The following is a 19,217-nucleotide window of genomic DNA, read 5'->3' as shown; positions in this document are numbered from 1 at the left end:
CCTGTTTTGTCGCAGCTTCGCGTCCATTGCGCGCTTCTTTCACACAGCTTGATTAACTTGTTCGACAGTACCTCCTGAGTAACCGGCAACCGACGGATTGAAGTGGTCGTACGGCAAAGATACGTTAAGGAATAATTTGCAGGGCGGGAAAACAAGAGGTACAAACCACATACGGACATCTGGTCGATAGAGAAACGCTATCTTTTGCGCACTGGTCACCAAGAATGGGACTCCGTTTTCTGAAGTGGTGAATACCAATTCAGAGGTATTACAAAAGGCGAAAAGAGCAAATGGTTCTGATAAATAGCTAAAATAAAAGTTCTGTCAGCCTTCTCGCAATTGTCACACTTACTAAACTAACTAGTTATAAATGGGAATCACTAAGCTCATATGCCGAATTGTTTCGGTGTCTGCACTTGTGTCGCGCGGTGTTGTAGCCCCAAGCTAGCACATCAGGATAGCTAGGTTCCGCTGTCTCACCCTTCGAAGGACGCTCCTCTCCGTTTTCTTTCTCCCGACTCACGGCCGGGCTACAGCGGCGGCGTCCGCCGCTCTAGCCCAGCTGTGGCCGTCGCTGCTGCTGCGTTCGGGATGCCGCACCCGCGCATTCCAGGTAACGGCAGGCAGAATCTCTGGTTTCACTGCTTGTAGAGCCACGTGTGTGAATTCAAGTGACGTCGCATGGGAAATTGTTGCGGGTGTCGTTTAAAGCTTTGCTTTCCAACCACCTTCACAGCGTGGATTGGAGCCCTTTTTTTCGTTTACTCTTTACAGCGGCGTCCCGTGTCTTGACTGGACAACTACAACAACGGCGCTTCTTCGCGGAATAGGGCACCTTAAAAACCTATATTGTGCGACGCGACACACAGCATATCCTTGCTGCAGCGCCCACAGCTCAGCGTCAGCGACCGCAATCACCATGGGTCAGGGCAGCTTGATGGTGTACTGGCTGCCGCATGGTTCCGGCCCCTGAGAAAGAAGTATTTGAAGGGAGGGATCCCCGTATTTGATTTGATTTGTTGATTTGTTGCGAGATCCCCGCTTCTACGGTCCCGCCGCTAACTTCGACCGGGTCGTTTGTTTTCAAGACTGCCGAAGATGCAGAAAAACAGCATCTCCGGACACACGTCTGCAGCTGAAATGCTGCTACACGCAGTTATCTTTAATTCGCGTTTGGAAAAGGGCGTCAGTCGGGCGCACCCGCAGGCAGGGATGACAATCTGAGTCGACCAAAGTTTTGACTACAACGGGTAAACAACAAAATGGCGGCCCCTATAAACCGTCGCAGCGTAAGCATATGTCACATAATGCGAACTGAGCAATGATCATGGCGACGGAACAGTACCACGAGGTCGCGCGTTGTAAGAGCGCAAAAGGGCTGAGGGAAAGAACCTACATGGGGGTACGCGAGCGTGCGCTGCGCCAAGCGCTCACACGCCATTTTGGCGGGGCCATCCAGTCAAAAAGGGCCAAATTTACTTTACTGCAAAACAGTATATGCCTAACCCCACCAGTTTTCCTTCCGGTGTCATCGATTTACTCGGCGCCGCTCCAGAGCTCCTCCTCTCTACCACTGGCACCTCTTTCACAACTATTTTTCCCATTGCCTCCACCAATGCTGCTTGCGCAAGTGGCGCTGTCGGCATCTAACGGCGGTATGCGGTTATGAGATGATTGCGAAAAATAAACAGAAGCACAAATGCGCGTAAAAATGCACTGACAATTACTACGCTCTGTAATATGAAAATTGTGAGCAGCGCGAGGAGCAGCAGTCTCGGAAACGGCGCACCTCTGCTGCGTCTCAGGAAGTGTTCGACTGATCTGCGAACGCACGGCGGCGTGCCCTTCTCTGGTGCTACCTCGCGGTGCACCGCCACCGCCGGCCAGCATGTTGCAAATCATGTTTGTACCTGCCGCACAAATGTCACGTGGTTCGGATTAGCCCGGCACAAAGGAGCAGCATGCATTTTGTTGCATATCGTGTTTGAACCTCCCGCGTAAATGGCACGTGGTTTGGATTAGCCGATTACGGAATAGCGCTTGGGGAAAGTGCCAGGGGGATGTCGCCAACGTCGTACTCCACTTCAGCCTTTGCTAGATGCTCCTCTCCGTTTTCTTTCTTTCGTCGCTGCTGCGCTCGCTCAATCAGTTACGCGGACATAAACAGACGGCGCTCCCGCGAAGCCCAGGTAAAAGCTGCCAAAGGGCTGCCCCCTAAAACGACCGAAACCCGCCGTCGCCGTTTCCACTCAAATTCTCTTTCATTTTGATTTCATTTATTTAAACAAACCACGTCTCGGGAGGAGAGGCAAAAGGCAGATTAACCCTGCCTGACGGCGGCCATCAACACCGGACACGTAACATTGCAACGTTGCACAGCAACGGTAGAAACAAAACATGACAACTAGTCATACAAAGGTGATGTAGAAAAAACAAGATTATACATTTTTTTAAACATAATATGGCAGCAATTACAATAGGCGCATAACACAAATAATTTCAAACTACACAGCGTAACGCTACTTACTTCCACACTTAATTTCAATAAAGTACAGGAAAAGCCAATATTGTACATTTATCAAAAGTAATATAGCAGCAAGCACAACAGGCGCACAACAAAAATTATAACAAACTACACAGAGTAGCGCTATACATACTACACGGAGTAGCGCTACAGAATTCCCGACATTAGGTAATGTTTAATTTTTTTCTTTAGCGCGAGCCAAGACGTGGTGTGTTGCAGTAATTCTACAACAGCTGGGTGCTTATTTAGATAGGTGGGAATTAGGTGGTCTAATTTTTGCATACCATAATTTGTTCGGATCATTGGCGTCCTAAAACAACTCGGCGGGAGATCGTAATGCACATTCACTGGTATATATTGTTCTAAAAATAATAGGTTCTTTGATATTTCCCTACGAATATAAAGACTAAGCTAAAGGAGTACTGACACCAAATTTTGAAATCGAAAAAATGATATAATTGGGTTCAGTAGTTTGTACAGATGCCTCACAGAAATTTTTGCAGCGATCCGAGGCCGGAATCACATCTAAAATCGATTTTGATTGTCCAGGCCACGAGCTTCCACAAATCGGCAGCACTAGCGCAATCGCTTTCGGCGTGACGAAACATTGGCCTGCGTGTCTGGCCGGTTCAGGGTGACGTCATATAGTCGTTTTCAGAACCGGAAACGATATCCTGCGCTGCTGTTGTCGGTGGTATTCGTCTGGGCAGGAGACGTGGGCGTAGCTGTGTGAGCAATGCTTGTAAACGTTGCGTGTTCGACGTCTTTGCTCTTCAGTTCGTTGTCGGCGCATGATGTTCGGCACTGGTGCCGGCACCGCGCGGTGCGCGATGTCGACGAGCACCGCGGCGACGCGGCGGTGCGCGTCGCCGAGCTCGCCCAAGTTGCGCTATGGCAAGCTCGCGGTATGCGAAGTGCTGCTCGTGGAAGCCTGTCCGAGCAAATCGACGACGACGCCAAGATGCATTATTTTCCACGCGACGACATGCAGCGCTAAACGTGGACTGAGTTGGTGCACGCCGGTGGCCGCAAGAACTGTCGCCCAAGCCAGCGGGCTCGGGGTTGCACGGGTCACTTTGGGTGTTGGGAACTTTAGGCTTAGTATCGTGGCGACAATTTGATCGCTGGTATCTGTACAACTGCGAATGACCATCCCTTACACAACTTTTCACCACACTATCATCCCCTTTTTCGCATATGAAGCTTTATTTTGGCAATAATTTCCGTTTCAGCGATCGGTGACCAAGACATCTGCCGCGGCCTGTTTTGATTCTAGCGCGCAGGTGGCGCCATCTTTCGGCCGCTCGCCGCACGGTGGTGCCGGCAGTGCTGGGTCGGAGCGCCGAACCTCCGCTTCCGGTCAGCGTAGGCTTACCATCGCGGCAAATATCTGAACGCCACTTTTAAATTCAGCGCTGATAACAACTCCTAGCACAATTTTCAACACACTAACATCTACTGTCTCGCATGTGGAACTTTTTCGCGATCAGATTGATTAGAAGAGTGGCGACAAGCTGTTGCTATCACGGTCTGCGCCGGTTCGAGCCGCAGTGATATTAAAAAATGGACGACGGCGAAGACATCGCCAGCCTAATCGCCTGGCCAAATAAAGTTGTTCTGTCTGTCGGGTGGCCGCGACTCATCCGAGTCTGACGATTCAGACGACATGTCGACTGCGCGGGCGAGTGCGGACCATATGCAATCGTATCAGACGATGCGGCGAACGCATGGAGGAAAGAAAAACGTCCCTGACGTCACGGGTGAGACCGTGACGTAAGGCTGGCCTGCTTGCAGGCTGGCCTGCGAACGGCCATTTTCCCGCGCGGCGACCAAATTTGAAATTGGTTGCAATAAACGTGCTATAATTAATTCTGTTTTGGCGGCTGACGGCTTTCGGTTCGATTTTCGTAATTACTGGGCCAATAGGTATTCTTTACAGCATAAAAACTGAAAGCGAGAAATTTCGTGTCAGTACTCCTTTAAGGTCAAACAATTGATGTATTGTAAGAATACCGTGCTGCAAAAATAACGAAGCAGAGTGGTGCGTACTAGGTACATTCTTATTGCAGCGAAGAGCTCTTTTTTGTAGTACTAGTAGTCTGTTTAAATTAGTTGCCGCCGTGCTCCCTCACACTAAAAGACAGTAATAAAGATGAGACTGCACTAGCGCGTAGTACATTTGCGCATGAGCCAGATCGGGACCAGAATGTAATTTTATAAAGCAAACCAACAGACCATGACACAACGGCGTGTACCTCACTAATATGAAGAGTCTAACTAAGGTGTTCATCAAAATAATTCCTAGAAATTTAAAAGCGGGCACCCGTTCGATAGAAGTGTTCCGAAATTCTACCAAAGGGTCATAATCGAGCGTGTGTCTGGGTTTAAAAATAACATACTTTGTTTTTCTGGCATTTAATTCTAGTTTATTTAGAGTAAACCACTTTGATAGTTCAATGAGCCAGTTATTAACAGTTGTTTCTACGTTATGCAAAGACAGACCAGAAAAAACACACTAGTATCGCCGGCATAGAGCGTAATAACAGGAGTGGAAGGAATATGTACAATGTCACTAATGTATAAAATAAACAGCAGGGGCTAAGTAGCTGCCAATCCCTCCCGGTTTTAGAGAAACTTCCCCAGTTGGAACGCCGGGTTTAGCCCATATTTTTTTTCAGCTTGGAGTGCTTCTGAGCGACGTTTTCGCCGATGTGTTTCACGCCTAAGTATGCGCCATCACCGGTTGCCGGTTTATGCGTGCACGGTTTGCGGGTAAAAAAAAGGGGGCGTGCACGTACAGATATGCTTCATGCCGCTAACGATGAAATTCCGGTTGTGCTGATGTCGCTTGATGTCGAAATTACATGGCTCAATGCGGTTAGTCGGCAGTCCTCCTCAATCAAGTGGTTCGGGTGTGGGTTGATGTGTTACACAGACATCTTACACACATAGTAAGATGCATACGAGGGGGAAGGAAAACGGGCAGCCACAAATTTGTACGCGAGAATAGAGCTCAAGGGCTTTCAACGGCGACTGTTACTTCTAAGCACGTGTACATCACCGGTTGCCCGTTTATACGTGCGCAGATTTGTAGTGGAGAATAGTAGGAAGGAAGAGGGGAGGCTCCACGCGTAGCTATAGGTTTCTTGTCCGTACTGACGGATGGCATGTCCGTAGTGCTGGTGTGAGATTTAAATGCTGATGTTAAACGGGCCAATGGGACCTGCCCGGTCCTTAGTGGTAGAGCGGATTGCGTTTTTGTGTCAGGCTATGTTAAGATTACCGATGCAAAACCCGTATCGTGGTCTATGAACGTAAAAAAATGCCATGCCATGCAGTTCGGTTGGCTGATACGTGAAATGACTTCATTCTTTAAAGCTATTACGACAGTTGCGGCAACAGTCTGAACCCGGCCTTACACAAACAGTAAGATGCTTACGACGCAGGAGGTACACAGGCAATTCCGTGTTTATCTGCAAGAACAAAGCTTGGATCTGTCAGACGGTTTATTCAGCTAATTAGCTAGGAAATATGGTACACCGCCAATTACGATAAACGTGTTTTGTTTTGTTGCACTCCGTGGACTGCGTGCAGCTTTGCAGGGCCTCCATTTTCACGGAGTGGAAGGGCACTAATTTTTTTTCAATATCACGCTAGTTACAGTGCTAAATACTCGTAATAATTACACAACAGCGGCCACTTTTCACCTCAGAGCAGGACAAGTAAAGCTCTAATGTTGGCTTGCTACTGCAATACGGCAGCCTCGACGCATCACTACCTACACACAGCAACGACAGGGGAGTCAACCTCCCTGGCTAACGACGTTCGGCCGCAGGTTCGTTTATTTCTTGATAATTCTAGCTGAAGCTCTAACATGGGAAACTCAATGTCCAGAGTAAACCTTTCAGCTTACGAATAAACTACGCCGATTGATCACAATGAAGAGATGAGAGCAAACTCAACAGCAGTGACGTTGCTTACTGCGGCCGCCAACTGCATGCTCTGCAGCCACCACAGCAGCAGTCGTATTGGCGATGGGACGAAGGCGTGTGTCACGCAGGGGCTCTGACTGGTCCGGCCCGGTAAGTGCTGTAGCATGCCTCTTCTACTTTGTTTTCGCGTTGTTCGGACGGGAATTTTGTAGTTCTGGCAACGTTGGATATACGTAATTGTGATCAAAGCGGGATGTCTTCTGGACGTACGCAACATTGATTCCTGACATCACCGGGATACCTTCGGTGAGTAATGCGCTTTACTGGGCACTCAACGAGCCCAATGAACATCACCCTCGAAAACTCGTTCCGCACTTTCCACTGCAGAGGAACATCCTGTTCACCCCCGTCGGTAATTGGGATTCTCAAGGTGGCTCGTATACGCACTGCACGTGTGGTAGGCTAGCGGCCTTCCCTCCTTTACCGCTGTTTCCCTTTACGAAGCAGGCTGCGTCGCCCCACGTCAGAGACCTCATCCGACCGCCCTTAGGCACGGCTGTGTCCTTTCTCTGGCTGACGATCTCCGGCCCGGGCCTCCCGCTCAAGTTTTCTGGGCGATTCTGTGTACCTTACAACTGCTTCTTCTACCTCACGCATTCGATGAAGCACAAAAATCTGAGACTTTCGCGCTATTACCACTGGATAAAGGAAAGACCTTGGGGCGCAGACAAAATGCTTGGGTTCTCGCGTCTGTGTAGTTCCCCTGCGTCGATTATCAGCTGGCAGGAATTTTACAATAAACCAAATTACACATCGCAACTCTGAAATGCCAGGCAAGGTGCGAATGGCTGCTTCGGTATACAATCCGAGCTTTCGGAAGTAACTCATAGTGCCTGGTTCTGTCAAATTCCCTCCAGGTTAGCGTACTAGTCATACTTCAGCGTTGGTGAAGTAACCGATTTGCTACTATTCTCGCCGCACTGCAGCGATTTGAGCTCACGAAAAGCATTTCTTTTGTATTTAAATGGAGGACTGAAGAATGTGTTGCCGTTATTGCGAGATCCCACAGCGCATTAAGTGAATCTTGGCTTCATTACGCCCCGTCTGAAACTCCCGCTTGCGTGCTCCAACCGACCACGTCCAAACGTTACCCCGGCCAGTTGACTCTGAATGAACTTTATGGGTAGTTTAGCGCATTGAACAAGCTTTACGGGTATAGCGTCTCAACTTCCCATAGAGCTTCGGCAAACGACTGATGCCGCTCAGCAAAACATGAGAAACATGCAATATAATTTATGGCAGTAAAACCGCAACCCCTACTCGCGGCGTGACGCAACGGCAGCTTAGGCACAACACCCACATGAGAGGCCCCCGCACATAATAACCAACATAACGCTTGTAGATCTATTCGTGTTTCCGTTTGTCGCTTTCGAGGTTGTAAAAGACTGCGACCAGCGGCAAAGCGCAATCGGCCTGCTGGAGATACGTTCACTGTGCTTAAGTAAGTCGCACTCTGTGGTCGATTAGTATTCTGCATTCTTCGTAGCCACGTTGACGGCGCTGATGGCGGCGCCCATTGGAACAGTCCCTCATGCGAACGCTGTAGCGGTCTTCTCACAACGTGTAGGAGGGGAAAAATGACGGAAACTTTGGAGAGTGAAGGCGACGTGAGGCAGAAACGCTGTGAAACTCCGTCTGCGCAAATGCGCACGACACCATGGAAGAGGTTTCCGGTGTTTTTATACTCGGGTGCAAACTAAGAACGGCAATAGCTCGTGTTGTGTATCAATCCGCCAAAACGACGGGCCCGGATGCCAACACTTGCGAGCTTTTTGAAGCGAGATTGCGCTAAATGCGGAACATCGCCTCCATTTTTGCACCTGTTTTTTTTTTTCGTCGTTGCTGCTGAAACTTATAATCACATTAACGGCGAGAAATTACAGAAAAAATTCGGGTCAAGTTCAAAATACTCGGAGTAAAGCACGCTTTCCGCCGCGCGGAGTAACAGCCGGCTATGGTGATGAGGCGCCGGGGACAATTTCACTTGTCGTTCTTAAAATGTCCCCGAGTATAGTGAGAAAACTGCTGCTTTCAGGCCGGGTGTCATCCTTAGGCGAAATGTTTGCATCTATGATCAGACTCACCGCCATTAATTTCCGATTGCGAAATTGCTCTTCCTATTACGTATTCATGTATTACACCACGCCAGAATTCCCAAATGCTCAAAGAGAGTGGTCAAGCAGTGTGGTGCCTAGTTAAATTTGGACATATAACTGCGTATGAAATATAATGAGTACAATTAGCGAAACGAGAAGAATTTGAATGCACCAAAGTGCCGGAGTCGTTAGGAATATTAAAACAGTCACTGTACCAGCATAAATCATTGCCTGAACCCTGTTCCTCAGGTAGCCATTACCGACCAGCATACCGATTCTTCTGGAAACTTTCCGGTTAATTTTTCTCAGCACAGCGGAAACAATTTGGGGCAATGGACTCGGCTGCAGCGAGATTTGTAGCGAGCGGGCTTTTCTTCATGCTGCAAAGCAGTTCGGCGGCAGTCCCTTGGTTCCTTGTATTCCCGAAATCTTGAATATGGCCCCGGCGTCAGGCTGGCTGTGAAGCTGGTCGCGGGTCAGACCGATGAACCCAGAAGTCACGAAGAGGTCCTCGTATCGTGGGCCCCCGAAGCAGAGAGAGGTCACGTGCTGGGTCGGGAGCTTGATTTTTTGCACGACCGCACCTGGAGGACATGAAACAATAACTTTCGGAGCTTGAAGGACATACTTTTATAAGTGCTTTGGTTACCGGGGCAAAGGCAACTGCTGGAGTGCTTGCGAATGGTTTCGACACCACACGGGTGGAGAGTTTTAGGAGTAGTACATACGCTGCACGGTAACCCTTACCTCCTGACACCATCATTGCATTTTCTGAAGGAGTGTAGAAGGATTGACGGACTTTTTCGTGACTAACACTTTATTTACTTTGCACTTCCTTCTTGACCATAGTTTACAGCGAGCGAATAAATCAAAACAATAGCAACAGCTTCAAAACAAACAATAAAACCATTGCAAAGCCGGTATACCCAGCTAAAAGAACCACAGAATATGTTCTAACACATATTAAATTCATAAGAATCCGCGGAACGTCAGGGCAACTATTTAAATTCAAATTTTCGAACAATCATTAGAAATACTGAAGAAAATACACCCTAAAAGTGTGCCCTCATCACGGTTAGCAAAACGTACTCCCGGAACTGTGTTCGAATGTCAACGTGCGTGCGCCCACCGATTCTTCTTTAGACGTGCGATGTTTCGTCCGTTTCCTCGTTCGCCCCCCATGCTCCCGCAGGCCGTTCGCTGGACGTCTCAACGCGACTCAAATGTACGACTTCTGGTGATCTTTCGACGCTTACGGAAGAAAAGAAGCGATAAGTTTGCTCTGTAAAGCGCGCAAACCCACCCTAGCAGTGGTCTCAGTACCGAAACGGTAACGCCGAGTGCGTCCGCAAATTTGCTAATGCGAAAAAAGCTCGTTTTAATGTTACTCTATTCTCCTACCTACAAAACAACCTACCAAAATTTTGTTCATTTGTGAGTGGTAAAATATAGACAGTGCAATGCACACTGCGGCAGTTTCTGTTCTGAATAAAAAATGTAAGTTTTTAAACGATGCGATTTGTTTAGGTTTTCCGGAGTTCTGTCTTCTATTCAAATATTACTGGGCACCATTTTTTGATACGGATCCTATAATAATGGACTGCATAGGAGCCACAAAACAAATTAGAATTTTGAAATACCTTTTTGAGCGGGGCCTGATGACATAAATTCGAATTTCGAAAGGTACTGACTTGCACACACCACAAACTCTTTTCTAAGATTTTTCACCAGTCTATACAGTGTTTACGCTTGCCAGGCGGTTGGAAGCAGTGGAAGGTGGTCCGCGTTCGTCAATCAGTTAACCCTAATTACCCAGACAACTGCGCCCCATTTCATTGGCAAACACTCTTTGTAAAATGTAGAGCGTTATGAGTTCACATTTAATAGTCTCTAGACGAACATTCTTGCTTCAACGATTGTAATAACGGTTTTAGAAAGACGTGATACAAAACGCAGCTCTGTCCTTTATAGAGACCTGCAGGTAGTGTGCTAACTTTTTGCTAACTCTGATCTATATTGTGACACTTACTGTATTTTTATTGATTTCGCATTAGCCTTTCATATGGTATTTTACGATTAACTAATCATGATGCTCAGCAAAGTATTTAGAAGAAAGATGTCCTTTGTAACAAAAAACATTGCATAAATGCTATGACAGCTTATCTCCCTCCTCTACTGTAACGTCTGCAGTGCAGTCGGCCGCAAAAGTCTGCGGGATCTGCAGTGCGCGGCGGAGCGGCGCAGAAGTGCATTGCTGCGCCATCTGCCTCAACAAACCGCCGGATCGAGCCTCACGGAACTTCTTGTGTGCCAGGCGCGCTTTGCGCACGCCTGTCCTTTTTTTTTTTTTTTTTGGTATCATCCAGCTCTGGTCACTTGCTTCCTCGTGACGTGCTTTCGATATTCGCGGCAACCGCTGTAGCGCCGCGTGACCATCGCCACGGGTCTGCCTTCCTTAACTGGTGCAACACAAGACGTTCCTCGCACCTGCCTTTCTCACGGGGATGAAGGTTGTCTGAATATAGCTCAATCTCCAAAGTGATATTCTAGTCGAAAATTAAGAATATAGGGCTGTTATAAATCGGTACTGACGAATCCTGCGTGCGTCGACAGGGTGTGCAGAAAGATGTCGCGTCGGCAAAATTTCTTACCGCGGCCAAGCCAACTTTCTGGTAAATGCTCTCTGGCTCTCAATCTAGTATAGATATTTTGGCGAAAAAATCATGCCACAGTTGGCCGATAGGACGAAAAAATTAGAATAAATTACCGACTCAAATCACTTCAGAGCACTTCTGCCATCGTCCGCACATTTGAAGGCAATCTGTTAACTCTTACATGCATGGCAAATATCCCAGTTCTTGCGCAAAGTTTTTCGTGTGATGACGAGAAGGTGCACCGGTTGTAAATGAAGGTAAACACACTTGAGCTTAGTGGAAAATAAATTAAAAAATTAGTGCCCTTTTTTTGTGGAAAGGATAACTAGCGGAGCTGAGTGCAGTCCAAGTAGTGCACGAAACAAACGCCTTGTTGTGATTTTGATATTGAGAATACTTCCTGGATAATTAGCTGAGTAGCATTTGGATAGACTAGAGATTTAATTCAGCGGCAAAACATGGGGCTGCCCATTTTCCTCCTAATGAAGCCTGTGCTTTGAGAGGCGACGGCAATTACGCAATATTCACAACTACACCATGAACCGCAAAATTATATAAAACGCCAAGAAAACTCAGCAGAACGCTAGAAATAGTCTGAATGTGTAATTGTCACTACGAACTAAATAAAAAAACTAAGAAAAACGACCGCATGTTCGAGTCCGATTTGCAGACAAAGGGGATGAAGTAATTTTGATAAAACACGGATTACAACCGTTTTCTGTTCCCATACGCCCTCCATAGACGGCCATGTATGGAGAGAACACGGGGATTTCGCAACGTCTAGAAGTTCAGTGTAAACTAAGGTAAGAACAAGTAGGTTAAGAACTCGGCGTTATGCCATAGTTGTCCCACAGGCCAATTTTAGCATCATTTACCCGTACCCCCCCCCCCCCCCCCCCCACCAAAATACCTACATTAGACTGAGAGCCAGAGAACATTCACAAGAAAGTTGGCTTTGCCGCAATAATTAATTTGGCCGACGCTACTTCTTTCTGCAGACCCTGTCGACACAGACAGTTTTCGTCAGTTCCTAGGCTACAACAGGCCTATAACCTTAATGTTAGACCAGAATATCACTTGGTAGATTGAGCTATATTCAGGCAACCTTGGTCCACGCGCGAAAGGCGGGTTCCAGCGACGTCTTGTGCTGCAATTGTCAGTTGAGGAAGGCAGACCCGTGGCGATGGTCACGCGGCGCCACAGCGATTGCCGCGAATATCGATAGCACGTCACGAGGAAGCAAGTGGCCAGAGACGCATGGTAACAAAAAAAGGACAGGCGTGAGCAAAGTGCGCCGGGCATGCAAGCTCCGTGACCCTCAATCCGGCGGTCTGTTGCGGCAGATGGCGCAGCAATGCAGTTTTGCGCTTGAATTCCTGTATATATCTCCCCTAGGGAAGCAGAGTTGCGCGTCCATCCGCCATCTTGTGTTTCAGGTGGTGCGGGAAAGCCACCCGCCTCGCATGTAGGAGCTGCCGCCGGGCCGCCGCCCCAGCGGGACCGGGAGCGGCGAAAAGAAGTGGCTAGGAGCGGTAGGGACAAAAAAAATTCCCGCGCCTTCCCGCGAGGGGAACACGAGTAAATGCAGAGCATTGGGGGTCGTTAACGCCGCGTAAAGTCGCGTTAGGGTGGGTAGTTGGGTCGTAGTTGCGTTGTTGTTGGTTTGGGGTAGAGAGAGGAGAGTAAAGTCGCATTAGGGTGGAGCGAGCGTCATCCAAGGAAGGCAGGAGCAACACAGTGACTGAAGCACGAGCGACCGCTAGCCGCTTTATACTTGCAGCGCACGCAGTAGAGGGAGAGCAGTACGGGGGGGAGAGCGCGCATGCGCAAGCAGCGCGTGCCCTTCCACGCCCCATCGCGCTGCTATCACGCACCTGTTACGCCGAGACCACGACGGAGCGAACGGGCTGACTACGACGCATGCGCGCGCCAGCTGCTGTTGAGAGAGAGGAGGGATGGAGGAGAGGCGCACCTGCTGCGGACGCGGAGCTGTGGACGCCGTCCGACGCAGGAAGAGGTGAGGCTAAGACATGCTCTGCGTTTAAAACTGGCGCCCGATAGTCGGCAGTTTATCAGCTGAGCGTTCACCACTGCCGCCGCTTCCGCAACCGCCGAAGCTCAGTTGAGCAGAACTAACTAAATACGGGGTCTTGTGCGCAACACTGAAAGCGGGCTTTCCTGTCAAACTGGAACTTGCGGCATGGCGCAATCCGACGCGCAACTCTTGCGCTACGCGATATACAAGAACTCTAGTTTCGCGCCGCTCCGCCAAGCTCTGCAAATCCCGCAAACTTTTGCGGCCGACTGTACATCAAGGGTCAATTGGTTAGCGTTTCTCTGTTTCATTATATATCGCCCTGGTTGCATCAGTTACTCTACCGTTAAGCTATTCGCTAATGACTGCGCATTGTATCTAAAACCTAATTACTAATTTGGCAGGTTCATACCGATCTTGACAATCTATCCAGTTGGCGCAATGAATGGGCTATGTGCTTAACGTTAAAAATTCTGAACACAGCAAATTTGCTCTGAGGTAATATTGCAACACTGGCACGTATGCCATTACCGGTGCTTTTACAGCACACGAGGATTTATAGAAGTGCTTTGGTCTTCTCTCTCGGATCTTGAATTTCTCTCGGAAAATGCATGTTGACTATATCACCAACAATTGTAATCGCATGCTAGGATATTTAGGCCGCAATTTTTCATCTTCTTCTTAGCTTAAACTCTTAACAAAACCTCGGTGCGTCGAGAACTAGAATACTCATGCACACTCTTGAATGGTTCCAAATCACCCTCATCCTCGCCCCGAATCAATTCAAAACCAGACCTTTAGTTTTGTATTATCTAATCCCCCGCCATTCTAGCGTAACTGACATGAAGAAGACACTTAACTTACCTCACCTGTATTTACGGCGTAAATGTTCATTGCTTTCACTTAGTTCCCAAAATCTTTCACACAGCCCCAACTTAAAACAACCGCTTTTCGGAATTGTCATTCATATTCCGTAAAATTTAGAATAGTGGTTTGAAAGTTGGTGTGTCGTTTCGTTGGGCTAATTTGTATCTTGACTCACTCATTCCCTGAACTGAACAAGCCGAGAATAGAACCAACCTTCCGCCGCCATTGACTCCATGGTGGACACAAATAACTTAAAGCCGTTCTCGATGCATGATGGCCTTGAACTCTATCGTTTCACATATTGTAGTTGTTGTGAAACCCCACTCCTCCCTGTAATGCCCTGGTGCCCTGAATGTAAATGAAACATATTAACTGAAGTCCGTGTATTGATTTATAAAAAATAACAATGGTCTTTATTTCATGTTTTAAGTAGGAGTTGAGGCGGCAAAAGAAAAAGCTGCTCTTGACAGCTTGAGTAGCTCCCGCCCCCTGTTTCCATAGATAGCATACACCAACACATGAACAACAAGAATATGCGATAGCGAACGGTCTAGGGTTTTGGCTGTCGCACAGGTAACAATCGGTGAAGGGATTGGAAATATTACAATATACTGGGTTAGAAAATTGTGTAAGCAATCATACAAAAGAAAGTACATAATAATGCACATTGGAGTACATAAGTACAAGAATTATGCGTATAAACGCACATTATCATTGGGCATCTCGAAAAATACAGTACACTTGCACACAGTAAGGCAAGCGACAACTATAATCTAACAAAAAAAAACATGAATATTGCAAGAACAATTCATATATATTCCCTTAGCAGTAAGCTTATAGAATTCTATACCTTTTTCGTGGAAGTCATTCAAAATTTGTTCCGGGCATTTGATCTCAATAATTGGTTTTACTTAGACCCACCTTCCAATAATACGGCCCACGTGTTTCATGTACAGGTCCGCGCAGATGTAAACGGAGCACGGGAGCGGTGGCCGGATTATATCGCTACGCCTCGCAGGAGCGCCAACGGGAACCAAGGGGCGGCGCTCAGTGGGTATGCTCATAAAGTTTCTTACAATATACACTAGAGAAGAACCTGGCGCTAGCGTCTATGCGGCTCACATCAAGGCCGTCTGTGTCGTCATGGGCCGCCATTAGATCATGGGCTCACCTAAATTTCATCATTGATTTGGATTGAAACGTTTTAGTGACCGCAAATTTTAACAGTTCCACAAAAACCTCAAAAATAGTGTGCAATTATGTAAGTGGAAAATAAAACAGGCTGTTTTAAAACAGAAAAAAAAGGTAAAGCTTATTTTTGCTGGAATCTTTGTTCCTGCTATTTTGCAGGCCAAGGTGGTAGTTACGAACAATGTTAAAGGGGCACTGACACAAAAATTTTGCATCTTGTTTTTTTTTTTGTTGCGATAAGTAAGTAGTTACCTACTTATCAACTGTAGAAACCTCATTTGCTTCAGCGTGCGACGGTTGTTTAATTATAGGCATTTTAAATGCGGCCAGTCGCAGTTTCGGTTTCAGCGGGTGCGGTGAACCGATGGATTTTGGTGAACAAAGCTGACCACTGACCGTGGGAGGGATATCACAGAGCAGAGCTGCCGTGGCACTGTCGAATCCGCATCGCCGGCAGTTTCTGCAAATGCCCCCACGTACTGATTTCGTGAGCCGCTTAATTACAAAAACGACCGTGGACGTGACGCAGGCCCTACGAGTGCGAATGGTACTGCGGCTAAAGAACGACGCGCGACGCTCGAGATAGTGGGTGGCAAGACGCGCGCTGGGAGCAGCCGGGTGGTCTGCCTACAGGTCCGCCTACAGATGTGTTCGGCTTAGCACTGCGGTGGATATTCGATTGCCGCTCTCGTAAGCGGTGCTGATGACAATTTTTAATGCAACCCGCCATCGCATCATTAACTCCTTTCTCATATAAGCGGCTACTTGGGTCCAATTTCGTGCAGCGGTAACAAGCTATCACTCGAGCTACCTGCGCCGGCCTGGGCCACTTCGCGGCCGTGGCCGCCGCCTGCACAGCGACCGTGCGGCTCGCTCAGTGGGCTTTTCGTGTCTCCGGCGCGTTTGCTTGTCCAACGTAAATAAAAAGTAATAGAAACAGAGTGCCTGGAATCGCTGTAAACTTTGGTCGCGGCCAGCTGCCCGATGAGCTGACGAAATCACAGCGCCTCCGCCGCAAACGATAGGGTCGTTCGTTCTCGAGAGCAGAAGCTCCGCCCTCCAGCCCTCCGATTGAAGCGACGAGCCGTGCGAGCCGGCGAAAAACGCCGGCAGTGCGGAAGCGGCAACTCGCGACGTATTGAATGTTGTTTGTTGAAAAATATCCGCGGGATGTCGATTGCGCGTGGTCCTCTGCTGGCTGCTCGGTTGCGTTTCGCACACTATAAAATTGACTTTAAATATGTTCTAGGCTGTATTCGCCGCTGATATTTTGCAGATGATGTATATGTGTTCACACCAATCTATCTCCGATGTTATCTCGCCTCCGAAATTTTGTGTCAGTACCCCTTTAATATTTGGGGGGAAACTCCTTATAGGCTCTAATTTTATTACCTTTACCATTATTTCAAATGATAAGTTGTTTCAAGAGTTTGGAAAGTTTTTCCAGCGTGCCTATGAAAGCGTCACCTTCGTGGGGAACCGGTGCACTGACCGTCAGCTGCAGTTTAACAAGAAAAAAGAAAACGTGGTGTTAAACAGTCGTGGATGATGACAAGATAGGACGGATTCAGGCGCCCGTGTCTGTCGTATCTTGTCTTCGTCGGAGTACCTTTTGTTTATTTTTTTCGTCGACTACAAATTTCGCCGCGGCATATTACCCGCTCAGTCATATGTCCTTCGACTGCGGCATGACCAACTTCAGGTGCCATCACGCACTGCCTGCTGTTTCACCGAACACGGCTACCACAGAACAGGAACTGACAGGAAGGATTTCGGTATAGGGACCATAATTTCGGCTTCCTCTCGTAGGCTTATTAATGCAGAGTGAAGAAAGCAAATCCATAGTGAAGAAAGCAAAGTCATGCCAAGCCAAAGCCAAAAACGGGGGTGTTCCCATAAAACCATAGAGTTTCTTAGTAAGTATACTAGAGAGGAAACTGCGCCTCGTAAGCCATGTCGTCGTGGGGGTTCGGGGGAAGACATCCTTTTTGGCTTGGCCTTGGCATGACACCTGTATTCCTAAGCGGTTTTTGGGATTTGCTTTCTTCACTATGCATTCACACGTTTACGAGCTACAAGGAAGCCGAAATCCTCCCGTTTCTGTGGTAGCCGTGTTCAGTGAAACAGCAGTCAATGCGTGATCGCACCTGACGTTGCTCATGCCGCAGTCGAAGGACGTATGACTGAGCGGATAATATGCCGCCGCGAAATTTGTAGCCGACGAAAAGAAGAAACAAAACGTACTTCTACAAAGACAAGATACGGCAGATACGGGCGCTGGTATGCGTTCTATCTTGTCACCGTCCACGACTCTTTCACTCCATGTTAAACTAGCTGGCGGTCGCGGTGCACCGGTTCACCACGAAGGCAACGTTTTCATAGGCACGCTCAAAAAACTTTCGAAACTCTTCAAACAACTTGTTTTTTGAAATAATGGTAAAATTAATGAAATCACATTTTCTAATGAGTTAACCCCCAAATAATAACATTGTTCGTAACCACAACCTTGGCCTGCGGAGTAGCAGGCACAACCGTTCCGGCAAAAATACGCTTTACTTCTTTTTTTTCTTAGTTTTAAAACAGCCTGTTTTTATTTTTCACTTACATAACTGATCACTATTTTTCGCGTTTTTGTGGCACCTTGTTTAAATTTGCGATCACTAAAACGTCCAACTCAATGATGAAACTAAGGCGAGAGCGATGTATAATGGCGGTCCATGACGACACAGACGACCTTGATGTGAGCCGCATAGACGCTAGCGCCGATTCCTCTCTAGTGTATACTGTAAGAAACTCTGTGCATAAACCCTTACGACGACATGGATTACTAGGCGCAGTTTCCTCTCTAGTATACTTACGAAGAAACTTTATGGGTACGCTCGCACTGTCCCCACCACCCTATCTGATGTACTTTATCACGACTCTGCTGGCGCGTCAGACCGGTTATGACAGTTTTAAAAGGACAGCGCTGGTTACGGTGCCCCTCGCAGCCGGCAGTAGTGACCGAATCAGCCGCTTCTGGGTTCGCACAAACAACGCGCGCTGTAAAACATGGCGTGTTGCGCTCAGAAAAGTGCAATTATGAGTCTTGTTCAGAGGCGCCATAGTATTCTCTGTTTTTCTGTTTTTTAACGGTGCGCCTATGTGATGCAAGACATTATAAGGTGGCTGCCAAGTATGCCTCAAGAATATAGAAAGCATCCCAGGAGTTATAATGTCTTGCATCACATAGGCACACCGCTGTAAACTAGGAAACAGGAAATACTATGCCTCCTCTGAACAAGACTCATAATTTCACTTTTCTGAATGCCACACGCCAGGTTTTGGAGCGCGCGTAGTTCGGGCAAACCTAGAAGCGGCGGACTTGGCCACTACTGCCGGCTGCGAGGGGCAGCGTAACCCGGATCGCCCAGCGCTGTCCTTTGACAACTGTCACGGCCCGTCTGACACGCCAGCAGAGAGGCGATTAAGCATATCAGATGGGGTGGCGGGGGCAGTGCGAGCGTACCCGCTGAACGGCCTCCCTGGTTCCCGTGGAGGTCCTACCCGCGCAGCGATTGAATTCGGCCATCGCCCCCGTTCTCCGTTTACTTCTGCGCGGACGTGTACATGTTAATTAATGTCCGACTTACGCGGACTGAATAGTTGGCTGAAATTCCTCTTTCTTTTTATGTTAAGCCTCTGCATAAACGGTAGCTCTACAGATTGCCTATACCAATCAAACAGAAATGATTTATTAGCGTATATATATCTACTTAAAAATACGATGGAACGTTAGCAATTATCCTAATTATTTATTTTATTTAAAGAATGCCTAACAACAGCTACCATTTGGCTTGAGTGGTGCAATTTAAGCTG

General features: G+C 47.8%; 1 protein-coding gene across 1 annotated transcript in view; it reads right to left on the bottom strand.

Annotated features, from left to right (window-relative positions):
- Window positions 1-8,987: 8,987 nt before the first annotated feature.
- Window positions 8,988-19,217, bottom strand: part of LOC144164224 (regucalcin-like) — a 42,188-nt gene continuing 31,958 nt past the window's right edge. Inside the window, exon 5 of the mRNA XM_077694766.1 lies at window positions 8,988-9,196. Within this exon, the coding sequence (XP_077550892.1) occupies window positions 8,988-9,196 (209 nt within the window). The remainder of the gene's footprint in view (window positions 9,197-19,217) is intronic.

Source organism: Haemaphysalis longicornis, unplaced genomic scaffold (assembly GCF_048455015.1).
Source record: "Haemaphysalis longicornis isolate Haplotype H1 unplaced genomic scaffold, Haemaphysalis longicornis Haplotype H1 scaffold_1, whole genome shotgun sequence".
NCBI lineage: Eukaryota > Metazoa > Arthropoda > Arachnida > Ixodida > Ixodidae > Haemaphysalis > Haemaphysalis longicornis.
The sequence above is the reverse complement of the archived record's forward strand: the minus strand, read 5'-3'. Positions and strand labels throughout refer to the sequence as shown.